The sequence below is a fragment of the Vicugna pacos genome, chromosome 14 (assembly GCF_048564905.1).
Source record: "Vicugna pacos chromosome 14, VicPac4, whole genome shotgun sequence".
Taxonomy (NCBI): domain Eukaryota; kingdom Metazoa; phylum Chordata; class Mammalia; order Artiodactyla; family Camelidae; genus Vicugna; species Vicugna pacos.
The window spans coordinates 11,716,473-11,732,770 of NC_133000.1; the positions used below are offsets into that span (position 1 = coordinate 11,716,473).

Consider the following 16,298-nt stretch of genomic DNA (forward strand, 5'->3'; position numbering starts at 1 on the left):
TTACTCCAAATCTTCAGTTAAGTGAAAGGAGAAAATGGCTTGTAGAAAATTAGCCTCGTTTAATTAGCAACACTGAATCGCGCTGACAGATATCATTTTATTGTTTTAGGTCCTAAACCTAGTGCAGTCCTACGTGACTCTTCGAGTCCCTCTGTATGTCTCCTACGTGTTCCATTCCCCCGTCGGGGTGGGAGGCTGGCAGCATTTTGACCTGAAGTCAGAGCTTCGTCTAACTTTCGTGTACGACACTGCCATCTTGTGGACCGATGGCATTGGCAGCCCCCCAGAAGGCGAACTCCAAGGTGAGTGAATAGGATCTTGGAAGCCTAGCTTTCTCACCTATTTGAATTATTTAAGAGAATTTTTTTTACTGTGGGTAAAAAAAATAGGAGCAACTTTCAGTATCATTTTTATTATTTTTAAATAATTTCATTTTTTGTTTATGCCCATTATAAAATTCTGGTTTTTGAAGTGAAAAAAAAGAAAAGAAAAAGTGAATGAAGGGCCACAAATGGCAAACTATTGTTCTTTGTTGTGGGTGAGTTGTACTCCATTACATATATATGTAGCATCTTCTTTATCCATTCATCTATTGATGCACACTTAGGATGCTTCCACAGCTTGGCAATTATAAATAATATTGCTGTTAGTAGCGGGGTATATGTATCTTTTTGAATTAGTTCTTATTTTGTGGTTGGCTTTTTTCCTGTGATAACTATGTAAGTTAAAAAAGCTAAAGCTCTAAACGTTCTTAGAAACAGTGAACAGTACGTATATGTAAATTTTTAAAATGTGTGCAGTATATTGTGTGTATGTATTTACATGTAATATATTGTATATGTGCTGTCAAATTGTAACAATCTACCTAATAAAAATGAAAAAAAAATTCATTTTTGTCACAGAAAAACTATTTTAACTGAAGCATATCAATACCTCAATTTCTGCATAATAGGTGACTGGTAAATGTAATTACCTGAAAGGTGATAAATCACTGATGTGTTACTCAGTACAACCTATACACATCTCTAGAGTTTGGAAAATGGGTAGAGGAAGTTCCAGTTGAAAGTAAGGAATGAACCCAAGAGAAAAAGTTGCGCATGTTTATTTCTGAAGCTGAGAGATGCATTTTAAAGCCCACGATAAATGTGTGTCCTGAATTCTAGTTCTGGGTCTACAGCGAACTAGCTGTGTGATCTCAAACATGTTCTTAACCTTCAGCACTCAGTTTGTTATGAAAGATGGACCAGACTTCTAATACTCTTTAAATATTTTAAAAATTCTGTTGTTCTGTAATACTTAGGCTGGATGTCTTACGACAGTGGTGGTGAATGCCACTAAGTATTGGGCTGCACATAAGCACCTGCAAAACTTTGTCTCAATCTCAATGTCAGAATCATAATTCAAAATCCACAAGCGTAAAACGACTTAACCCCCTAGTAGAATGAGTGCTGTTCCTTTCCAGACGTGCACTGCTCTTCTGGTTCCGTGTATGTCTGACCATCACGCCTGCATCACTTTTTATGAGCCAGAGGGAAATACTCAGAGGGCATCTCAAAATCGGTTCTCTTAAACAGATTAAAATTCCCTTAAAGCTATGTGGAAAATATTACAATCACCCTGAATAATCATTCTCGATCATTTCAGATGTTTTCATCCTGTATGTTGTCTTAGAAAATGTATGTTTAAGTGAATCTTACTGCAGACCCATCTCTTGGTTCTCAGCTTCTACATAAAGATCTTGTGTTTCCTTCTCGTGTCTGGAGCCAACTTTGGTCAATTTTCTACATTTCTTGGGAAGGCTTCAGAGTTTTCATTCAGCCTATAACATTTGGAATTATTCTGGAGAACACAAACCCATTTCCACCTATGTGTCCAAATCTTCAAAATGTGACGAGTTCATCCTGCCTCCCCATTTACAGCTTCATTCCTGTGGCCTAGAGCTTTAAAACCTATCTTGGCCTGCTGTGTTCAATCTGTATATTTCACATGGACCTCATTCATGTGACCTAATTCTATTTTGCCTGCCTTCCAGGCACCACTTTCTTGTTAGGGGAAAAAAAAAAAAAAGAAAGAAAACAAAAATATTTCTGCCTCTCTGACCACTCAGAATTTTTCTGATAATACCCTTTGGCTAGCATGCTTAAAGACAAGATGAATCTGAATTTGTTTTTGGAAGAAACCCCGTACATGAGGAGTCCCTGGTCACCAATATGTCCACTCTTGTGTGCCACCCCACCCTAGGTTCTCTCTATCCAACCAGCATGCGCATCGGAGAAGAGGGGCGCCTGGTCGTGAACTTCAAGACGGAGGCTCAATTCCATGGCTTGTTTGTCCTGTCACATCCTGGTAAGCCCCGTTGCCCAGTAAAAGCCACTCCCCACACAACCAGGATACCGTTTTCCCACATTACACATATTTCAGCATGCTTCCCTATGGGTTTGGAAGCCCTTAATTTCAAATGAGTTGCGTCTGCACAGATGCCTACAGGAGGGCTTGACAATTGTTCAGCTACGTCCTAGAAGCTACAAAATACAAAAATACAGAACGGTTCAAGTACACATAAAAGAAAACTCTATTCAGTGGATTTAAAGTGAAGTTTTACTTCCTCGGAGAGCTGAGCCACACCATTCCCATCCCCTGCTTCAAATGTGTTGTCCCAAAATTTGAATTTTAGGTCATTCATTCGGCAAGCACAGCTCTTTTCTAGATACTGTAAACCTTTACAATGGAGTCAGAAGTGCCACTTCACTATTATACTTAAGTGTCAGGCATGTTAACTAATTATCTTAAGTATCACCTGTGAAATCTCACTGATTTGATGGACTGTGCTGTGAATATCAGCAACGTGGCAGTCACTGAAGTCCCATGTCTAAGCTTTTCTTTTAATACAAAGGACACTTCATTAGAAATGATTTTTTATTTGATTCTTCTCATTACTAAACTGGTTTGCACATTTTACCCGTGTGCCAACTCCTGTCAGATTGGAAGGGAAAACAGTTCATGCACTGTCTTCTGTGTCTTTCCTTTTTCCGGGTGGGAGCGCTACACAATGGCTGACAGTTCAGGAAGAGAAAGAAGGTTTGCTGTATTTTTATGAGACTGAGCTCCAAAATACAGAATCAAAAAGAATCATTTTGCTTTATTGTAATTGACCATTCTGGAAAATGAGGATTTCCTGGTCTTTAAAGTTCCCTTCCACATGTCTACCTTTCTAATAAACTGAATCTTTGTTTAGCCACAATTGAGTCAATCTAATTAAAAATAGATGCCATTTATAAGTTGGGTTTGCCCTGCTCTGTGGATGCTAATAGACTGAATTTCAGCTCATAGTTTCAGTGCACAATAAATGCATTCACATCCGCCTTTATTGAACTGCTCTGCCTCCCTGGAAAGTAGCCCTGAACTATTTGAGCATTTCTGTACAATTCTCTTTTGACAGAATTATGGAGTGGAAAAGCACTGAGTTAGGAATCAGAAGGCAGACATCCTGGCTGTGTGATCTTGGGAGAGTCACACAGTCACTCTCAGCCCAATTTCTTTATCAGCGAAATGAGGATAATTACACCAACCCTGCTACTTTGCAGGCTTATTATAAGAATAGATGCAAATAAGATATCATAAGGCACTTTGAAAACTCTAAGCTATCATGCGCCCTTTTAGCCACTATCTCATTATTGTTATTGGTGCTTTTCTAGCATCCTTCACAAGCTCCATGATCATATCAGCTGATCATCCAGGTCTTACATTTTCCCTGCGCCTCATAAGGAGTGAACCAACCTATAACCAGCCAATCCAGCAATGGAGCTTTGTCTCTGACTTTGCAGTAAGTGACTAAGGCTCTCACTGAATTTTCTTTTTCTGCTGCTTTTGATTGCACCGCAGATTCTTTTAAAATGAAAAACCCACATGTCCTCTCTTCTTAAAGGTACGTGACTACTCGGGGACCTACACTGTAAAACTGTTGCCCTGCACCACTCCAGCACATCAGGAGTACCGGCTGCCTGTCTCCTGCAACCCCAGAGATCCTGTCACTTTTGACCTTGACATCCGATTCCAACAGGTGTGTCTCATAGAATTCTTTTTCTGTGGAGAAGCCTACTTTGTTAAAGCCATGGTTGACTTGAATCAGTTAAAAAAAAACTCACCCAACGGCTTCCATTCTTGCAGGCTGAGAAAAAAAAGAAGTCAGATAGGAAAGGAGCAAGGGAGGAAGGAAGGAGGAAAGAATTGCCCTTTATCAGTTGTTGGCTCAGAATATAAAACCCACAGTTTAAGAGTACACAAGGGTTATTATTACTGTTTTTTTCTTATGTGATCTGGTCTCCTCCTGGAGTTTGCTGCCTTGGAGATTTGAGAATTTTCCCCAGAGTTCTGCATTTCTTCGTCTTGTTCTTGATCATCAAGGGAGAATAAATATCCTGTAGTTTATGCCGCTTCAAATTACCTAATTGCCATTGTGTATTAAAAGAAATGTGAGGGCGCCTTTTGCCCAAGAACTTATACTAAATGTTGGTATTTATCAACTGACTGTGATATTCACAGCCCCTTACACATCCCCTTAAACCAGTGGAAATGAGCTCAAGCAATGCAGGTTAGTCCCATTCAAAAATGGTCTAACCATGACAGTTTTGCCTTCTTAAGAAGATACAAAACTAGTAACACAATTCCCTGGGTTGGTTTGGTTTGGTTGGACATGAAAATCGCAGTGTTCAGTGTTCTGCCTGTCAGTGTACAATGCGTGTGTGTATCTGTGGATAATGTATGTGTGCACCACCGGAACCATCAACAACACATAAAAGGGGCTTTTACACTTGGTTTTAGGTCAGTGATCCAGTGGCTGCTGAGTTTAGCTTGAACACCCAAATGTACCTTCTCTCCAAGAAAAGTCTCTGGTTGTCTGATGGATCCATGGGATTTGGGCAAGAGAGCGATGTTGCTTTTGCAGAAGGTATCACTTTACGAATGAGAGGCCTGCTCCATCTGTTTGCCATTGTATCTGTTGTCCTTTGCTTTCTTGGGTTCGTGTTTGAGGGGGAACATTACAACCTGTTTGTGGGTTTGAGAATATAACTCTGGCTTTATCATTTTGGCAGGGATGGGGGAGGGGGTCACTGAAGTTGGATATATGTTACAGGATGGTTTTTATGCTGGGGAAGTTAACCTCTATTTCTAAGTGAGTTTTGGAACAAGTCTGGATTTTTTCCTTGGATTTTTTTTCAATTTGTGTGCCCTCAAGTACTGCAGCTACCTGAGAATGGAGCTCGTGGGCAACAGTTGTACCTGTCTTGCTCAGTGGTATATTCCCAGAGCCTAGCACACATGGTAGGAGTTGGGTAATAGCTGTGAGATAGGTGATTAAATACCAGGGCTTTTCCTTAAACCCTCTGTCTGACTCAGGCAAAGCTAACTCAGCTTTTTACTGATGTTTTCTTTTTTTAGTGTCATTCTATACTAATTTGGCTACATCTCGCCAGCTAATTTATTTATATAAACTGGACTTTAACTACAATGAGATGTTATGAATGTTAAATTAGAGGCATTGCCTTGAGGTTCTTCCCACTACCAGCTGAGCATGGGGGTCCTTAAATCTTCAGTACTTGTGGTCGTCTCAGAGCGGTCTCCTCTGAGGCCTGGGAAGGGACCAGATCGTGAAACTAACACAAAAAGGTCTTCAACATTCGATGCCAGATCAGGAAGAGAAGGAAGTACTCTCTAGTGTCGTTTTTGTCACAAACTGTTCGCAGTGCCACATAGACGCACCTTGTCACTTAACAGAAATAGCCTCCCCACATCTCTGTTTCAGGTGATACCATTTATGGTCGGGTCATGGTGGATCCTGTCCAGAATCTGGGTGATTCCTTTTACTGCAGCATTGAGAAGGTGTTCCTGTGCACCGGAGCGGACGGCTATGTTCCCAAGTATAGTCCAACGAATGCAGAATATGGCTGCCTGGCAGATTCTCCTTCACTTTTGTACAGATTTAAAATTGTGGTAAGTGCTTTGACCCAAACAATGAACTAGGTAGATACTCAAAGTTAAGCAGTTTTGTCTTAGACTTTTAAAACAAGAGCATCTTTTCGAATGAAACCAAATGACATTTTATGGTAATGGTCACTTGCACAAAACTAGTAGGAAAACCTTCAGCGCTTGCAAAAGTTGGCAGTAATTAGCTGCAGCAATCCTCATTTGCTTATTGTCTAAAGGACAAAGCTCAGCCAGAAACACAAGCCACCAGTTTTGGAAATGTCCTGTTTAATGCCAAACTGGCCGTGGATGACCCGGAAGCTGTTCTCTTAGTGAATCAGCCTGGATCTGATGGATTTAAAGTTGACTCAACGCCACTCTTTCAGGTGAGCCAATGACACATTCACTACAACAGCTAGGTAACCACATGCAAGTCGCTTCACATCTGAAGGCTCAGCCATCTCATATGTAGAAGGCAGTGGTCGTAATAATGCACGGAGTTAATGTGAACATTCTATAAATGTTAGCTATTATTATGTTTATTCAGATATTAATATTATGTTAAGCCTATATGTCATGAAGACGCTTATTCAGCCCAGAATCGAAATCTAAATCTGATGATTATTGGGAACCCTGCCCTTCTTACTCAGAACCTCCTTTCAGTTGACTTTTCATGACCACTGTTCTTGGAGTGATCACGTGTGAACTGCTGGACTAAGAAAAACAATTGTGCACAGCCCAGAATTGTCCATTCTTAAAGACTTCATAGACCAAGATAGAGAGCCCAAAGCTAGAGAGAGAAGGCAGAAGGAGACCCAGGAGACCACAACAGCGAGCAGACAAATGAGACAGATTTGGAGATGTATTCACAAGGATGTGGATCCTTGGGGGAGCAAGTGCATCTTTTAGGATATTTACTAAAAATTGTCCAGACCAGATGGGCTGGAGAAATATGTTATCCTTATTCTGCCAAAAGAGGGAAGCTTGAGGAAGCACGTCTATTATTCTGAATCTTTTCCAAGCAAGAAGTTGAAGTATGATTTTTTTTAAATTTTGTTTTTGTTTTTACTGTTAACTCTCAAAGCATTTGACCTCTCCTAAATCCTGAAGGCTTCAAGGAGCCGTCAGAAAATGCCTTCTTTTCACAGACCCTGGAAAAGCAGAAAAACTGACCTTTCCATGGCCTTCTGTGTAAATATGCAGCCAGCCATACTGGGAGAGAGTCCTGAGCTGCGGAAGGTCTGAGCTCTTGTCCTGCCGCTGAGACTAACTAGTTCAGGGACATTGGAAATTCACTCCATGCTACGTGTTCTCATTTACTCATTTTTTAAAATTTTTATACGATTTTTAAAGGTTACACTCCATGTACCGTTATTACAAAATGTTGACTGTATTCCCAGTGTCGTACAGTACATCCTTGTAGCCCGTCTTACACCCAGTAGTTTGCCCCTCGGACGTCCCCATCCCCATGCCCCCCGCCACTGGTAACCACTAGTTTGTTCTCTGTAACCGTGTCATTTACTAATTTTTTAAGTGAGTACGTTAGCCTGTGTGATTTAGAGTTCCCTACAGCTCTGACAAGTCATAGCTTACCGATTACTTACCAGCACATGGTCCCTTAAGAGCTGCACAGAACATTCTAGAGTGCTTTACGCAAAGCCTTGCACATCTACACACGTAAACATCTCAGGTGGATGAATTCTGCAGACCAAATTAAATTATCGTTTATTATCTCTGCCATTCGTTTCTCTTGCAAAGAGTCGCGAGGTTTCAGGTTGGCACAGTATGCAATGTTCTGATGAACGGAGCGGTGTGTTCTAGGTGGCGCTGGGCCGAGAATGGTACGTACACACCATCTACACGGTAAGATCCAAAGACAACGCCGACCGGGGCCTCGGCAAGCGGAGCGCCGAGCGCCGACACCACTCTCTGGGGAGCAGAGGGACGCCCCAGGCAGCCGCCCGGAGCAGGAAGAGGAGGCAGCTCGGGAGCGCGCCGCCGCTGGCGTGGGAAATCGGCGCCGGGAACAACCGCGGGACGAACCTCCAGCACATCGCCCTGGACCGCACCGGCAGGAGGCAGGCCGCCCCGGGGAGGGTGCCCCCCGGCGGCGTCCTCCCCCGGGAGCCCGGCAGCCCCGGCTCGGCGGCGCGCCTGCTCGCGGCGGCGGGCGGCGTCGCGGTGGGACTGCTGGCCGTGGGGGTCACGGCCGCGGCGGCGGTGCTGATGTCCAGGCGCAGGCGGCGCGCCCGGAGGAAGCCCGCGGGCGCGGGCGGCAGCGAGCCCATGATGCGCGCGCGGGGCCGCCCCAGCGACAGCTCTGAGGTCTGACGAGCGCAGGCGGGACTCGGCCTTTTCTTCGGGGGCCCGGGAGAAGACCTAGGCACCCGACTGCTTCGGAGAACTGGGGACTTCGGTGACAAAGCTGCTCGGAGGGTCTGACTGTGCTCGTGAACTTCGAGTTCTGTCTAACTCGTTCATGCGTCAAAGGACAAACCCGGTCCGCAGACCACATCTTTCCTCTTGCCAAGAAGGCATCGCCTATGCAGCCACAGGTCGGCGAAGCCATAGATGGGCCGCGGGGAGGAATGCACTTCACATCCGAGGCCTTTTCTCTTCCACGTGGAAACCACCCTATTCAGCGGTGCTAACAGGCTCTTTGAGAAGCTTCAGAGGAGTCTATAGTTGCTATGTTAGTATGAATCTTGAAGGTGCAATTATCACATTGTTTATTCATTGTATAACAGTTTATTACTAAAAAGATTTTAACGTGTAGCTTGGAAAAAATGATAAACACATTGTTTATTGACAAGTTTTCTAACAGGTGAAGACAGCATTGAATTATGACCAAGGCTGGCTCGACCCACAGATGGCCTTTCCTCCTCCTTGAGAGGGAGTGGAAGGAAAAACCAAGGGAAGGGAACTCACTAACTTGGATTTGGGTTGTTCCTCATCTTTGTCAGACCCTTCTTGTTTTACTTGCTTGTTTAATTTTAAATTAAGCCAAAGAATGTGTTAAGCCTGGAAAGGATTGTTGAAGAGAGGCTGCTCTGTTTCGGTACACAGTGAGAAACAGTAGAGTTCTTGCATGATAATATACTTTATTGGTGCCCATTTGTGGGAAATGAGAGGGTTGGTGACATTTTGGTGATAAATGCCGTAGCGTTAGATTCACATTTGCAAGACAATGTTCTCTAAGAACTGAGCCTAGATGTTTTGCAGTATTGAATCCATAAATGATCAGGAGAAATATCATTCAGATGGTGAAGGGAGAAAGTGGTATTTATTAATATACTGTGTTTCACCAAAGTGCCTCTTACACATACTTTATAGACTCAAAGAACATTCTGACAATGACACGTGAGGTTAACCCTCAGAGTGCATAGTCACACAACAAGGTCCAAAGCTTAAATTGGCCAGAGGATATTTTATTAGCTTTCTAATCACCATCTGGTTCAAACAGCAGGAATCCCTGCAACTGTCATTGCAGAGATGATCCTGGAGGTGGCCAGCATCACTGATCATATTCTCTGGTCAAAGAAAAAAGCATCACTCCCTGGTGTCTCCAGTTCAGTGAACTGATGCAGTGTGGTCCGTCTCAGTATCTAAAAATACAATTTGTAAAACTGCTTTCAGTGTTAGAAACCAAGGAACGTGAGTGGTCTTGCTCAGGAAGGTCTTTCTGGGAAATGTGATTTCATCAAAAAGCAGAATTTGGGGTCAGAAAGGGGAAATGTCAGTAGTTTAGTGACCAACCTTCCAAAAGCAAGTAAATGTATTTCAAACAAAAATCAGGTCAGGAGAAAACGAACCATACCTGAATACTCAGCCTCCAGTGCTACCTGGGATCCCCTTTCATGTCTAGTTACAACCTGGCCAAGCTGGACGTCCTGGTAGAACGGAGATGTTTAGAAGACCAGCCTCTCCTCAGGTCACGCAGGCGCTAACAGTCTTCCAGTCTGGTGTCTGTGAGCACGAACCATCTCTTGACTTAAAAAAGGAAGCTATACTGGTGCTGGGAGAGAGGCAAAAGTGTCCAACCTTTGTCTTTCTTCTTTGGGGCAGCTCTACACTTCCCAAAGTCTTTTAGATAATAGGGTAGACTGTGGTCTCCATCCACTGCGGAATTTACAAGTATTACCTACAATTCAGAAGTTTCCCCAAAGGGTTTATATAACTATGCTGTACAGCCCTGGAGTTTGTTTATCAAATAAATGTTAACACTCTCTTAATGATCCCTTTTTCTTTAGCTTTGCTCAGCTACTTTGCTGGCTACCTCATAACATGTATAGGAATGAGTGTGACTTGAGCAGCTTCAAATAGTGTGTGGACTTTTTTACTACTGAGCACTGGATTCAGTTTCTCCAGACTGTAAGAGCAGGGACTCGCAATCAGCTTTATAGTACGTAAGTGGTCAAGATGCTTCAGAGCCCGTCCCACACCCATGGGGATCTCTGTCACTTGGTATTGTCATCAGTGACCCATCATCACAGGAGGTCTGTTTTGAGTCTTTGGGCCAGGTTGGCTTCATACCAAATTTCTCTCTACAATGATTTGTTCTAAAGAGACCACTTTGGATGAGTTGGAGAGCTTACACCATACAAAGCATGTCCTTTCCTAATGACGGACAATCTCTCCTCTGCCCACCTCCTTCTCTCTTTCTCCCCCCTTCTCTTCTTTCTTCCTTCCTCCCCATGAAAAAAGAGAGCCTGTGGGAAGTAGGCAGATACAGCGTTCTCAAGTATTAATTACTTAGACTTCTGCATCATTTTCTTAATATCTATTTACTTACTATGTGGTTTAAAAGACATTTAATCTTTAAAAACTTTTTTGTGGAATAAAAATTCAGACACAATGCTGTGTTTTTCAGCAAAATAGAGCCTTAGTTTTAATATTTTGTTGTCAGAGAATTATTCTGGTACTATCAGAATAAATACCTAAAATAACTTCCTACAGAAGATAGGAGGTGAGCGATAAAGCCCCTTAGGTACCCAGCAGCTTCTGACTCCAGTGAAAACAAGGTCTTGTTGACATTGCATGGTAAACACAAAACACACAACTAAGTATTAAGCATTAGTGGCTCTCTTAGCATATGAGCATGAAGCATGAAAATACATCAATGTGTTTTCATGATGGTTTTATTTATTTCAGTTAATTCCCCCATTAATGTTTATGGAATGCTCCCCTAGGGTTAGCCACGTGGAGGGATGAAAACCAAGCTGCCCGCCCTGCCTTCAGGCAGGTCATGATCAAATGTGGCTCTTGCTCTGGACTAAAGGGATGGAGATTTGCATGAGCTTCTCTGTCTGTGAGCCACGGCTGGAAAGCTCTGCAGCATCAGCTGTGGAGCCCACTCCTCCCCATCTAAAGACCTCCGCACGGTATGGGTCATTCTGAACACAGATCTAACAATCAAACCCACACACAGAGAAAGTACCTTGCAGAGATGTCGGTGGCCCTGCGTAGTCCTTTCCTCTTAATGGCAGACAGGCCCACTTCATTCCAAGAATAGGCGATAACACTTACACTCTTCTTCTGGTCCTTAACACCACCAGCGCCTCCTGAAGTCCGCCCTCTCACACACTGAACAATAGGGGAGAAGGTCACTCGAATTCTGCTGCCCTGCTGCTGCTGCAAGGCATTTGTGATGAGGACCAACTGTAGACCCAACACGAAGGGATGTGGTTCTGTAAGCAACAAAAGAGCCTCTTTATCAAGTCACTGCACCTCTAATTCTTTTCCAAGGTACCAACACCAAGGTTAGTTTTAAAAATGAAAGCAGAACTGTGTAAAATCCACCGAGAGCCTTTCTTCATACAAATCAGTGCTAAGGGTTGAAACAGCCCCAAATCAAGGTATGTCCGATTGTAACAGTAACAGAGTGAGATGTAGTGACATTCAGATTTCAGAAGCTGGGAATTTGATTTTAAGCTACTATTTTGAAAATATCTATTTAGTATTGACTTAGAAACCAATTTAGTCCTTTAATAGAAAAAGAAAAAGATATTTTAAAGATGCAAATATCTTACATGTTTAGAATTTACATAATTGTATTAACTTGAAAACAGGTGTATTATGGTTCTTTGAAACTTTCATTATTTTCTAGCCATGATAGCAATAATAAAAGAATGAAGGTAAGGTATCTTCAGGTACTTTCACTAACCATATGGCAAATGAATGGAATTCAAATATTCAGTCAGTCCAGAAATGTGTAATTTGGCCAGAAACTATAATTACACACACACACACATATTAAAAAACCAAACATCTCATTTCTAGAAAGAAATGAAAAACCTATCTAACTGAAGTCACTCATACAAAGATTTTTCAAGGTCAACACATGGTCATTTGTGAAGCATACTACCCTGGGAGTTTCTTTGACATTAATTCAAAGGTTAATATGTTTCCTTAAGATTTTTTCCTAGAATTGATTCCAGTATTATGTGGTAATGACATAAGAATTTTTAGAAAATATTATCCATAAGTTCAAAATATTCCTCACTGTTTATTTCTCTTTGTTTCTATATCCTTTGAAGTTAAGAATAAAAAACCTTGAGCTTTTGGTAATTATTTTGATTTCAGTAAGAGATTTTAAAACAGAAGTGCATGGTATTTTCCTACAATTTTTCCTAGAAACATTACACAGAAAACTTTTAAACAAGGAAAGAAAGCTGATTTCTTTCTTTAGAACTGAACTTGATAAACCAACATATACTAATGTGAGACTCTTTTGATTGATTTTGTTGGGAGAAAAATCAGAATATTGAATGTACGAACTTTTAAAGAGTTTTGCTTTCTTCCCTGTCTTTTAAGTGCATTTATTTCCTCTTCCCTGACATTTGCTGTTCACGTTTTTTTCAGTATTGTGTTTTGCTAAAGAGCAAATACAACAGCATACAAAACAACTGCTCTTCTAACAACATCCCCTTTTACTTTGTTTTCTTTCCTCTTTACTTCCTTTCTTCATTTTTTTTCCTTCTTTTTTTCATGGACTTTTGTTTTTTTCCTCTCTGACAAATCTGAGATTGGCCGTTCTGCTAGTAATGCTCGCCTTTTAGTTTTGAAACTGTTACCATTTTCACTACATCATTAGCATTTTCATTCATCCAAAAGCTGGCAAGTGAGCACAGCATTTGTGCAATATCCCTTTTGTTCAGAGAATGTTAAGCCTTGTGGATGAAGGGGAAGAAAGAAAAAAACTTCCTGCAAAAGATCAAAGGCATCCTATTGAATAATGTGAAGACAATCTGTGCCTTGATTTTCTCAGTGGAAGTTCAACATTGACATTTAAGATGTAAAAAAAAAACCCTTTTAAGAATTTAACTGAGCAACAATAAAAGGCCAAAGATCACAAGATGAAGTTGTTTTGGTGATTGAATACTTTGCAATGAAATAAACGGCAAGAAAATTATTAAACTGTTAGCAACATTAAAGTGTTTAAAAATATAAGCATCAAATGCACAAGACTCTTAAACTGCTACCACGATGTGGCCTCCACGGATCACATGATACTTATACACTCCTAGTGAATTTCAACTACAGATATTTCTTCTTTTTGATGTTTGGGCAATCTGTGACATTGGAAACATCAGTGGTGTACTTGAAAAAAGAAGAAAGAAAAGAGAAATGTAAAATTTTAAAAGCTGACGTTAAAAATAAAGACCATTATCATAAAAATCACTTACAGCATAGAAAGGCAATTATTAGTAAGACTAACAGAAAATTTCTGTATGTGCCCAGATTAAGCACATTACAAAAAGGAATTAGAAAGCAGGGACCTTCTCCATGGTTTCAGGAATTGAAGTTTTTGGCAAGATATTCTTTAAGCCCGTTTGTCTATACAAAAACACTTTGTCCTGGACAAGGAGTTGTATGTCTTATAATTATTTTAAGTGCCTACTTCTGTACCAAGTGCCCTCTAAAACACTCAGTAAATTTATACTTATCTAGCCACTGAGTAGCATGACTTTGTGTAATAGAATTATTTACAGAACTGAATAGCCTTTGTGATTTTCTCATGGGAATTCTTCCAAAACAAACAGGGTCTAAGCTTTTCTTCCCCCCACATATTTACTAGGACACTGCATATCTGCTGGATATTGAAGTTTATCCCTGGGAATTTAATTATGCAAATAATTTGGAGCCATCCCGTCTTAAATCTACGTCTAAAGTAATTTTTGTTACCGCTTGTGTTTCATAACTGCATCTGTTTTCCTTCAAAATACATCACATGTTGAGTATAAATAAAGCCCATATAAATATAAAAGTATAAAAATGGCCAAGTTATTGTAGTGTAGCCTTTAACTTTTGTTCACTCAAAAATCACAGAGTCCCCGTAGTTTGCAGTGAGGGCCAGTTATTTCCATTCTGCTGGCGGAGCCTTGAGCTTCTGCAGGCTTCCAGCCTGAGACCCGTGCTCTCACTACCATCCTTGATGCTGCTGGTAAAATGCTGCTGCTCCCCAGCAGAACTTACCTGCAGGGTCCTAGTGCCCGCCTGCAGATGTAACAGGTACAGGCACAGCCAGAGGCCTGCCGGGGGGTAACAGCATCTTTAGGGGACTGACCCTTTATCCCAGGGAACAGGTTGACTAGATCCTGCGAAGCCATGAAAACTGTCCCAAAACTGCAGTGGTGAGGATGAACCAACTGATCTGATTTATTGCTGGGCTGGGGGTGGGGTGTCTCTCCTGCCAAGGAGACTAGTCACTTGTATGCAAAGTTTACTTGACATAATCATAATCATTTGATTTATTTTAATTTGTGGCTCCCACTATTCAATACCAGAAAGAAATGAAAAGACAGCTCCTTATGGCTATTGAAGAATAATCCAAGCAAAGGGCAAAATACACAAATGAAGATGGAGTTGGGGAAAAAGAATTCTTGTGTCCAAGCTTCTGGCACTTCCAAGACTCGGGGGAGAAATGGCGGCGTTTTAGCAAAAAGGTTGTAATCAGCAACGGAAATGTGTGGAGCAACCACAGAAGAGAAAGGAGAAGGTCTGTATAGGGTAGGGGATTTGCACGCTCCTGGGGAGAAAGCCTGGCCTTCAGGAAGCTGGGGAAGGGAGCCAGGGAAGGGAAGAGTCACGGTCCAGCCCCACGGGGATACTGACAGTGAGCTGCACGATCTCCCTGCCAGAGCCACAACTACCCAAGAGGCGCCCAATTTAAGGGAAAAGCCCCCAAACCAGAGTTAGTCAGAGTGGACCTGACAGGGGAAAAAGACATCAGGAGGAGAGTGGGGCCCTACACTGCGCTGATTCCTCCCTACCGGCCAGCCAAGCCAGGTAACAGCCCCGAAGGAAATTCGATAGTGCTCTTTGAAAATCCTGTCCCCAAGAGCCCACAACACATTCCAAGGCGCTAAGATCTCACCTGGGATGTGTAAATGTGACTAATTGCGAAGTGGCAAAGGTGGTAGAGAAGGTGATTGGACAGAGTAAGATTATATCCGGAGGAAGCTGGGGCAGGTCAGAGACGCATGCAGGGTCCTTAACAGGGGAAGAGTATCTGGAGGTGAGTCTGTGCAAAAAGAGGTCCAAAACTTTCCCCAGACCTTCCTCAGAGTTGAAACCACTCAGAAGACTATGAGTCATACACACATAGGCTGCATTAGAACACATAATAGAAGAATAAAATAATGCCATTTGCAGCAACATGGATGGACCTGGAGATCATCATTCTAAGTGAAATAATCCAGAAAGAGAAAGAAAAATATCATATGATATCACTCATCTATGGAACCCAAAAAAATTTTTTTAAAAAGGACACTAATGAACTCATCTACGAAACATAAATAGACTCACAGACATAGTAAACAGTCTGACGGTTAGCAGGGGAAAGGGCGTGGGAAGGGATAAATCTGGGAGTTTGGGATTTGGAAATGTTAGCCACTATATATAAAAATAGATTTAAAATTTTTGTCTTAGTTGATTTAAAAAAAATAGAACAACTTCTGGAAGTATTTTATGCTTGAATTCTGTCTCCTGGACTAGAAGAGCCTGGATCGTGAGTGCCATGGCGTTCCCGGGATGATTTGGCAAGCCAGTGGGTTCAGAGATGAAGGCTGAGGTAGGGCCCCACCCCTGCAAGATGAGGGCAAGTTTGCGGTCCTCTGTAACACCAGTAATGGGAGCATCTGGAATCTTATCTCATGCTTTCCCAGATTCCATGTTTCCCAGTATCAGTCAAGCAGTCCTGACTTTTATTGAAGAGGAGATCTGTCTAGAGATCTATTTCTTTACTATTTCCTTCAGCAACTCAACAAAAAGACAAAACAACAACAACAAAAAGCCACCAGGTTGGTTCAATTATTTTGTGAGCTAACTTCAGA

General features: G+C 41.9%; 1 protein-coding gene across 2 annotated transcripts in view; it reads left to right on the forward strand.

The window, feature by feature from the left end:
• The window catches only part of FREM2 (FRAS1 related extracellular matrix 2), a 133,918-nt gene extending 119,382 nt beyond the window's left edge, over positions 1-14,536 (forward strand). The window contains exons 17-24 of one of the 2 annotated variants that reach the window (XM_072976152.1): positions 110-302; positions 2,242-2,346; positions 3,696-3,823; positions 3,926-4,060; positions 4,822-4,948; positions 5,804-5,991; positions 6,204-6,350; positions 7,786-14,536. In XM_072976152.1, coding sequence (XP_072832253.1) covers positions 110-302; positions 2,242-2,346; positions 3,696-3,823; positions 3,926-4,060; positions 4,822-4,948; positions 5,804-5,991; positions 6,204-6,350; positions 7,786-8,295 — 1,533 coding nt within the window. In that variant the 3' untranslated portion in view covers positions 8,296-14,536. The remainder of the gene's footprint in view (positions 1-109; positions 303-2,241; positions 2,347-3,695; positions 3,824-3,925; positions 4,061-4,821; positions 4,949-5,803; positions 5,992-6,203; positions 6,351-7,785) is intronic. The other variant, XR_012079950.1, reaches the window with a different exon arrangement.
• The last annotated feature ends 1,762 nt before the right edge of the window (positions 14,537-16,298 follow it).